The sequence below is a fragment of the Oncorhynchus clarkii genome, chromosome 6 (genome assembly GCF_045791955.1).
Source record: "Oncorhynchus clarkii lewisi isolate Uvic-CL-2024 chromosome 6, UVic_Ocla_1.0, whole genome shotgun sequence".
NCBI classification, from domain to species: domain Eukaryota; kingdom Metazoa; phylum Chordata; class Actinopteri; order Salmoniformes; family Salmonidae; genus Oncorhynchus; species Oncorhynchus clarkii.
The window spans coordinates 72,068,885-72,077,998 of record NC_092152.1 but is presented as its reverse complement, the minus strand read 5'-3'; the positions used below and the strand labels follow the sequence as shown (position 1 = coordinate 72,077,998).

At 44.0% G+C, this 9,114-nt stretch overlaps 1 protein-coding gene across 2 annotated transcripts; it reads right to left on the bottom strand.

Annotated features, from left to right (window-relative positions):
* Positions 1-913: 913 nt before the first annotated feature.
* On the bottom strand, positions 914-8,118 carry LOC139411569 (coatomer subunit beta-like). Of its 2 annotated transcripts, none has more exons than XM_071158102.1 (22): positions 7,926-8,118; positions 7,281-7,434; positions 6,922-7,151; positions 6,614-6,783; positions 6,397-6,511; positions 6,215-6,307; positions 5,576-5,713; positions 5,364-5,483; positions 5,137-5,244; positions 4,876-5,022; positions 4,622-4,767; positions 4,415-4,511; positions 4,163-4,323; positions 3,929-4,049; positions 3,591-3,818; positions 3,223-3,402; positions 2,673-2,817; positions 2,417-2,536; positions 2,170-2,315; positions 1,990-2,079; positions 1,414-1,569; positions 914-1,254 (listed from the first exon to the last, which is right to left on the bottom strand). In XM_071158102.1, exons 2-22 carry the CDS (start codon positions 7,369-7,371, stop codon positions 1,195-1,197), a joined length of 2,862 nt encoding a protein of 953 aa, XP_071014203.1. In that variant the 5' UTR covers positions 7,372-7,434; positions 7,926-8,118; the 3' UTR covers positions 914-1,194. The 2 variants fall into 2 exon arrangements, with proteins under 2 accessions (XP_071014203.1, XP_071014204.1); XM_071158103.1 differs by having other exon boundaries at positions 7,979-8,107.
* Between the last annotated feature and the right edge of the window lie 996 nt (positions 8,119-9,114).

Below are 9,114 nucleotides of genomic sequence, written 5' to 3'. Positions count from 1 at the left end.
TCTTCACTATAGGCCTAAAATCGTGTTTTTCAAACTATTTTCTTACAAGCAATCATTTCACAGTAATGTTGCCTTTAAACATGCCTCTCTCAATATGATAATCAAATGGAAATTTGGTAATCAAAGTCAGAAAACGTGCGTGAAGTGCTCACATTCCAAATCTTTCCATACAAGGCAAAACGTGATGTATTTTCCTTTCCAAGAAGCGAGGGAAATTGAGTGTCTATTCAACTTGAGACATTTTATATAATGGTGAGGTGGGAAAGGCAGTCAAAGCAATGTAAATGTATGTGACTGTGATTAGAAATTGACAAGGGATTTGATGCTGATCGTTCACCATTTCAAATACATAGCAAAGACTGATTTCACACAGCATGTTGATTGTGTTCACTCCACATTTCTATGACTTCAAATTTGGGACCTGGCAGAAACATACATTTTCACTTCATTGATGCAATTACTTGCAATTTACAGAAGCAATAACTTTTTTTCCACAAACCTTTAACTAAGTTTTACTTTCAAGGAATTTGCATGCATCTGATACAATAACCACTTCGATGAGTCATTATCTGTAGTGTAAAGACAATAATGGGACATGAGATCAGCTAAGCTGCTTATTCACAGGCAGCCCAATTCAGATCATTTGTTTGGTCAAATGACCAATTAGTGGCAAAAACATAAGAATTGGGCTGCCTATGTAAACACAGCCATAGTGGATTGAATGTAAATTCAAACTGCATCCATATTTCATGGTTTAGTCTGACATTGCATTTCACTTTACTGTCAGAACTTTTGTCAATGGCGTAGTTAAGGGATTGTGGATCCGAAGTTTCTCCTACCTCGCGTTCCTTTAGTGAGTAAAGAACGACTGAACACGCGAACAGCCCATCGTCTGACAAATGTTGGGAATATGTTTTGTTATATATGTCATGTTTATTGAAAATGAAAGAAAGGCCAAGGATATCACTTGGAGGACAATAAGAGGGAGTTTCGTCCTGACACAGGAGGTGTAAAACCATTTCTTATACAGACATAGAACAGTACTTAATCAAAATGGCAATCAAAAATATTGTAGCGCTTTATGGCCAGAGACAGACGAGACTAGAGAGGACGAGCAGAAAGCACATTTCTTTGCAGATGAATCTTATCCAGTAATGTGGAGTTCTCAGTTGGACTGCTGGTTTTCAGTTCACTTTATACAGATGTTTTTTTCTGGGAAAGGTTGATCTTGTCACCCAGACTCAATGCCATACCCTGTAGAGAGAAGGGAAGGGTTACTTGCAATGTATAAACTTTAATAAACAATTCCACCCCGATGTTTGCATTATTCTATCATTACGTCATCTGCATCCCAAAAAGAGTGCACTATATAGGGAATAGGGTGCATTTTGGGATGTAGTCTGAGTTTCTCACCTGGCTCTTGGCCCGGATGCGGATGTGTCCGTTGACAGGGGCATCAGGACCCAGGTGGATGGGCTTCTCAATGCTGACGTTGGCCAGGGCGTCTTCACCGAAGATGGAGCGGGCATACAGGTTGGCAGCCATGAAGCCACAGAAGCCAGAAAGTGCCTGGTTGTAAGGACAGACAAGGTTGTGTGAGTGAGCATCACATGCATTACTACCTATTTGACCCAGTAGTATGAAATGTGCTGAGTTTGCTGAAGACAGGGCTATGACAAGAGAGAGTCAAGCTCATCTTAACTGTCTAAATCCATCAGTGGATTGATGAAGAACTTGATACAAAATAAATAGGTACATATTGCCTGTATCTCGCAGGGCGCCCTTTTCTAACGGATTGATTAAATCAGATAATTATAAAAAGCCATTTAGAAATCAAATCCTAACACTGTAAAAAAGGTAGCAGCAACAGAAAAGTCAGACGCTCTGACAACTTCCACTCATTAGCCTTCCCATCTGCCAGGTTTTCTGTTCTACACATCATCGTCCTATTGATGTAGTTCTAACGGCAATATTCCACGCCTACTGTACCTTCTCTGGGGTCAGGCACTTCATGTTGGTGGAGCTGAGGATGTGGTGGAGGTACTCGTTCAGGTCTGCAATGTTGGTGTTCACTGTCACCTAGAATAAACAGTGTTATTACGATCATCCACTGAACACACTAACAAAACAAAACCAAATATGGACAGTTCTCTTATTTAGCGGTAGTACCTTATTCTCCCACTCAAACTCGGCCCACATCTGTCTGAACTCTGCATCTGTGCACGAGGCTGGCTGGATGTAGTCCATGATGTCAATGTGGATGTCACTGAGGACCACGCAGTTCCTGTCGCTGGCAGCTCCTGATACGTCATACACTGAGAGACAGACAGACATTAGAACTGATGTCGTACACATGGAGTGGAGGCTGGCATCAGATTATTCATGACAAGTATTCTGACAGAAGTGATCCTCTTACCTATGTTGCCAAATATGATGCCATTCTCTGTGGACGCCACTTTGACGTTAGCCTTGATGTTGGCAAAGTCATGGGGTGCCAGAGTGAGAGGAGAAGGCTTCTCAACCAGCTTGAGGTCACCTGTTGGATTGAAAGGTTGATATCAGCATTAGACATACATCACCTATGGCAAACAAGAGAAATTGCCCTGAAACAACCATTAGTAAGGTTGTATGACTCTGCATAAAGTCATATGAACTATAGACTAGAACCTCACCCAATGTCGCCAGCTCCAGGGTGCAATTCTGAAGGGTGTCGTTGGTTTGGTTGACGACCAGCACGTCCAGCACAATGTCATACTGGTTGACATGGACATAGGCCTCAGCATAGACTGGGTCTGAGAAACCAGTCAGCTGGGTAACCTGCAATACAACATACACTCAGAATGACATGGTCCTCACCAACCTGTTGTTGTACAACGGAGCAACTGTCAATAACTACCTCAACAGCACTAATAGCTAAGATGAAAACGTACATTTCGGAATAGGATCCTGATACAATCCATGCCATAGCCTGAACCTAGAAATGTTGTTATATTCATTCCCTCTTTCATAGTCGTTCCTGTGGAACAGAACTAGAAAACACTGATTTCTCTTTTGCAATGGCTCACTGTCACGTTGGAAACACAAAGCCACCTGCTGGCAACTTGAGGTATATCACACATCTACTATCCAAAAAGGCACATGACCATGTGATTTCACAAGCACACAATTTTGTAATTCTGTAACAGAACAGTGCGTGTGTCTACTGGGTCCTTGTATGTGTACCTTGTTGAGTTTGGAGGCCATGGGGTCGTTAGCCTCCTTTTTAAGAGTGGTTCCCATGGCAGCCAGTAAACTGAGCTGGAACTGGTCCTCCTTGGAGGACGCCTCGTTCTTGGCCGTCAGTTGCATAAAGGAAATGGGGTCGTCTGCCTGCACCAGCACGTTCCGCTTCTCTGACTCTTTCTGTGGATAAGAGCACAGAACACCATCAGCACATAGCAATACTATCCAGCAGTGTCCAAATGGATCTGCAGCCAGGTGAAGGGAGAACTAGAGTATGGCTGACTGAACTGGGAGAAGGCAGTGGTTTAGTGAGAAGAGTGGACTGGAAGCTATGGCCTAGTAATCTAGCAGCCAGCGCTCCTCCCTACCTTCTGAGATAGCTTCTCCTCCTCCAGCCTGACAGTGAGCATGTGAGACAGGGACTTGCGGCACTCCTTGTTAAAGATGTTGTTCATGAGGGGCGAACACTCGGACAGCACCTTGAGGCACAGCGAGATGCGGTCCACATCGTCGTCTGTGATGGGCTTCTTGGGCAGAGAGGACTTGCCCAAGTGGAGGATGGTGGCCATGATCAGCATAGACTCAGCCACAAAGGACTAAAGGGGAGACGGTGATAGAGAGCATTAGAATCACTTCATGACTTTCAATGGACAGTGAACATGGAACACCTAAATCACAACTGTTTCACAACCGTTTCTATACTTACATTCTGTCTCTTTTTGTCTTGAACTATGGTGACATATCGCAGGGCCACTTTGGTCAGGGTTGTGGCTAAAGAGGCTGCCACATAGAAGTCTCCGTCCATCAAGAAGCCCCTGAGAGGAGGCCTACAGGGAAAGAGATGACAGTTTCATTTAGTGACATATCATCCACTCCTGAAAGACAATCCCTGCAAGCTAAGAAACTATGCATTTTAGACACAAAAGGTGATTTATTTTACCTGTCCTCTTCCTTCTTTGAGGGACGGGAGGAGCTGAGGGCGCTCTGTGTGACGTAGGTGCCCATCTCGGTCACCAGTTTGGCTGCTGGCGCTGCGCTCACCTCTTCTTCCGGCTTCCCCTCCCCAGCCTCTTTCTTGATCTCGTTCTCTACTATGGGAATCTGAAAAAGGGACAGACATGAGCAACTAGCATCAAGTATCACTCTGGTATTGGGCGCTGAAAGTGAATGAATAATCCATAAGCACACACACCTCTCCAAGCGACCTGCGCACTTCTGTCATCACACTCTGAATGTCCTCTTTAGTGCTGCAGTATTCTCCCAGGATCCAAAGCGCTCCTCTGTAGATCCTAACACAGTTTAAAAGATTGGATGTCAGCATAAAAAAATAAATCAGTAATTCTCCAAAAGCATTCTGTGATTGTCTATTTATATGTAAGCTTGTCGGTCTTGGTCTTACTTGACAGTCCTGATGGCGTGGAAGACTTCCAGCATCTTCTCGATGATGAGGGGCCTCAGGTTGTCGAACCTCTGAATGGCCTCCCTCACAAACTCCAGCACATCAGCCGCAGCTGCCTCATTAGTGTCACTCAGGAACTCCATCAGCTGAGTGACACACGTATGTTATTTAGAATACATCACAGAGGACAGAATGATCCTAGCTGTGTTTGATTTCAGGGTGTGTGTGAGAACAGGGTAGATCGGTAGACTCACCACAGGAATGACATTGGCCGCCATGTCAGGGAAGCGTACACTGCATGAGTGGAGGGTGCGCACCAGCAGCTGCCTGAATTTATCAGTGTCCTCATGCTCCGTCACATTGTTGGTCTTAATCACCTCCTTCTTCAGAACTATCACCAACTGGAACACAAACACATGAACACCTTAGTTAGAATAATCATCCTTTTACAAAATAGAAAGGAGAGGCGAGTCCACAGAGACAGGAGAGAATAGTCCTGAGGATGACACCCCCACCTCCTCTACGTTCCGGGATGAGACTAGGTCCAAGGCCAGCTGCAGGGTCTTCTTCCGGACCTCGAGGTCAGGCGTGCTCAAAACACGCAGAATGTCCATCACCAGGTCCTGGGTGGACAGAGAACAGACATGTTAACCAGGTTATTATTACACTTCAAAGACTTACTGGTACCTAACATTGAGTCTGTTCACCAGGCGCAACATTAATGAAAGTGAAGTTGGAGTACCTGGAGAACACGTTCATGAGTGGGATGCTCCTTCAGCTCTATCAGACGATCCAGGACGATCAGCTTCACGTTGTTGTCACTCTCCTTGATGATCAGGTCGATGTAGCACTGGGCAGCAGCCTAGAACAAACACACAAATGCCATTGAAAGACACACAATGCCAGACTAAAATCGACAGCAGTGCCGTGATGTAGATAAGTGAGAGGGGGTACCTTGATGGCAGTGGGTGCGCTGGACAGCGTGACAAGAGTGCCAGCTGCCTCGTACTTGACAGCTGGGCTGGAGGACTGCAACAGGTTGTAGATGCAGCGGATGAAGCGGGCACGCTCAGACGGGTTTGCGTGGCACACCTAAACATTGAGGAAACAAGAGACATGGCAAATAAAAATGCTAGTACTTACGTGGATATAATTTTCAATTGAAGATTTTGTTTTGTTGCCCTTTTTCTCTCCAATTTCATGGTATCCAATTGGTAGTTAGTCTTGTCTCATTGCTGCAACTCCCATTATGGACTCGGGAGAGGCGAAGGTCTAGAGTCGTGCGTCCTCCAAAACACAACCCAGCCAAGCCGCACTGCTTCTTGACACAATGCCCACTTAACCCGGAAGCCAGCCGCACCAACGTGTCAGAGGAACCACCGTACGTACACCTGGCAACCGTGTCAGCATGTACTGAGCCCGGCCAGCCACAGGAGTCGCTAGTGCGGGATGAGACAAGGACATCCCTGCCGGCCAACCCCCTAACCCAAACGAAGGTTTGGGCCTATTGTGTGCCGTCCAATGGATTCTCTACATATTTCTCAAGAGAGATATCTGGGAGGTTTCTGGTGGGAAAATGTCTGAAGGACTCACCTTGTAAATCAGCTCCACAATGACCAACTGGAGAATATCTCCAAATGTATGCACTTGATCAATGCAGGTGCTGAGGTAATCCAGAGCTCTGTCCTGCACAGTGGAAATGACCAGTGTTAGTCCCAGACACAGAAAAATGTTGGTGATCGGTCTCTACTAAAAAAAGTGAAGATGCAATTGACCTGGTCTGCGTGAATGAGCATCATGAAAGCATTTCTCTTGCAGCTGGCATCTTTTTCATTCACAAGAAAATCATGGATCAACTCAGGGGCATCTGGGATAAGATTTTCAAAGTTCCTGATATGGAAATAAAATTGCTCAAGTAAATGCCATGTTCCCCATTAAGGGTCATAAACAGTCATACGGGACTTCCATATTGTATCACTACAGTAAGTGTACCTGTAGATGGTGTAGATGGCCAGTACAGCATTGCGGCGAACGTAGCTGTGGCGGTGCTCCAGGCAGGCGCGGATGGCGGGCATGAGGGGCTCCAGCAGCTCAGACTCCTTCAACTTGCACAGGAAGCGCAGGGTGGATCCACGGATGAACTCGTTGGGGTGCTGCAAGTCCTGAAACAGACAAACACACCCTTGAATAAGTGGCATTAAATGAAATAGTCACACGTCATACTTTCTTGTGCTAATTATATAATCTATCTAACATTCAGACATACAGTGACAGTACACTTGTGTAGTATGCTACCATACCTTTCTGTAGGCATCACAGACAAGGATCATCTCCTGAAGCAGCTTGCCATCTGGAGTCGTTTTGGGGACAATCTCCCAGAAGACTAGCAGAAGCTTTTTAATGGTGTGGTCTTGAAGTGGGAGGACAAATCGGATGATGGTCATCAGTAGGCCTGGCAGCTTCTCTCCATTCAGTATCATGATGATTACCTTCTTCAGGGCCTCTGTCTTTGCCTTGATCTCTCCTTTTTCTGATATCAGGAAAAAATAACATTGTATTACTCTTAAAGTCACACTAATCACAGATCAGTCACACTGATAGTTTAGGGGCGGTTAGGTGCCTATTGCCAATGCAGATAGGGTCAACAGAGGATACTTACCCAAGTCTGCTTTGAGACTGACTTCCGATGGAGGTTCGGAGTCATTTGGAACATTGATCAAAGTGTAACAAACATTCTCTGCGGCTGTCATTTTGCCAGATGGATCGTCTTTCCTCTTGCAGCACCCCAATCAACAAAACTGTTAAGATGATTCCTATGAAGTACCCATCAAGTAATGTTAATGCATAATCCGACAAATGTAAACATAGGTGCTATTACACATATAAGTTATTGAACACGATTCGTGCTTTCGAATACTGCACTGCTGTAACTAAGAAATACGTGGTAGCTAGTCGACACATCCACGTAGACAAGTCAGTTTGCTAGCTTGTACTATAGAAGCTAGGTTTTTTGTTGTTGTTGAGTAGCCAGTAAATGTTATTCATTTCACACAGGCCGCCTCGGCTGTTAGTTAGCTAGTATGCTAGTTATTGACAAGTCAATAGCCTAACGAATTATGCAGCTCAATCAGTGACATTCACAAAAAAAAATGCAATATGACAGTATCACTTTACAGAGCCTAGTAAACTAGTCGGACGTTTTGTTATTGCAAATAGAGCAAGCTCAAACGCTTGTCGTCCATGACAGCTAGCGTTAGCTTGCAAATGGTGGATAGATACCAAAACATATTTGGAATACAATTACCCAAACCAATCCTTCCGCACTTGGTTACGATAGAGAAATAAGCACTTAGCTACCTTACTGCACGTTTACTATATTTCAAAATAGCCTCAGATGTCGCGTCCCTTATTTACTTGGGCATCTGTAAATTGCTCAGAGATCTTCTCGAGCTGTCCGTTCCCCACTTCCCTGTGACGTGGAAGATTAGCTACTTTCTGAGCCACATCACTGATACAGCAAGTGAAAAGGGACAAATAACCCGGATGTCTAGACGCGAAGACGAAATTCTAATTATGAGTGTTGCCCAATGTAACAATATTCTATATTGCCTCCATGGATGTACTGAACTGATGCTTTACATGTTTTTGCTACAAGTAATTTATACATTTGCTATTTATGAAATAATGAATTGTAGATTTTGTTTATAATTGACCAATCCGCCCATCACTTGGTATGGTCCAATCCAGAAGGTTGACCAAGCCACATTATATAAGGTTACCATTTCAGTTGGGTTTGTAAGTAGGTTGCCTTACCAGTGATTACGATTCAATAAAGTCCTGGGTTAGTCATGAAGTTTGAACATCTAGGTTTTTATTTTTTTGTTCAAAGTTCAGTTGGTGTTTAGGCATAAATAAACCCCCACTTTGGTTCCTACCCCTTTAAAAACATCCACCACCGAGTGGCCACATAAGAACATAGAATGACAATGCAGTAATGAGAAAAGATAAACGTGATGTTACATTTCTTTTAAAAACCAATTACGGCTGAAATCCCGTTAACGGGATCGATATGACAACAGCCAGTGAAAGTGCAGGGTGCCAAATTCAAACAACAGAAATTTCATAATTAAAATTCCTCAAACAAGTATTTTACACCATTTTAAAGATACATTTGTTGTTAATCCCACCACACAGTGTCCGATTTCAAAAAGGCTTTACGACGAAAGCATACCATGCGATTATGTTAGGTCAGCACCTAGTCACAGAAAAACACCACCATTTTTCCAGCCAAAGAGGAGTCACAAAAAGCAGAAAGAGATCAAATTAATCACTAACCTTTTATGATCTTCATCAGATGACACTCATAGGACTTCATGTTACACAATACATGTATGTTTTGTTCGATAAAGTTCATATTCATATCCACAAATTGGTGTGTTATGTTCGGTAATGTTTTCCTTCCAAAACATCCGGTGATTTTGGAGAGCCACATC

Excerpts from the sequence above, each read along its gene's own strand:
- LOC139411569 (XM_071158102.1), bottom strand. The coding sequence starts at position 7,371 with ATGACAGCCGCAGAGAATGTTTGTTACACTTTGATCAATGTTCCAAAT. Across the intron at positions 7,152-7,280 it reads CAGTCTCAAAGCAGACTTGG|AAAAAGGAGAGATCAAGGCA; the intron begins GTAAGTATCCTC and ends TCCTGATATCAG. Across the intron at positions 5,484-5,575 it reads GCGCACCCACTGCCATCAAG|GCTGCTGCCCAGTGCTACAT; the intron begins GTACCCCCTCTC and ends TGTTTGTTCTAG.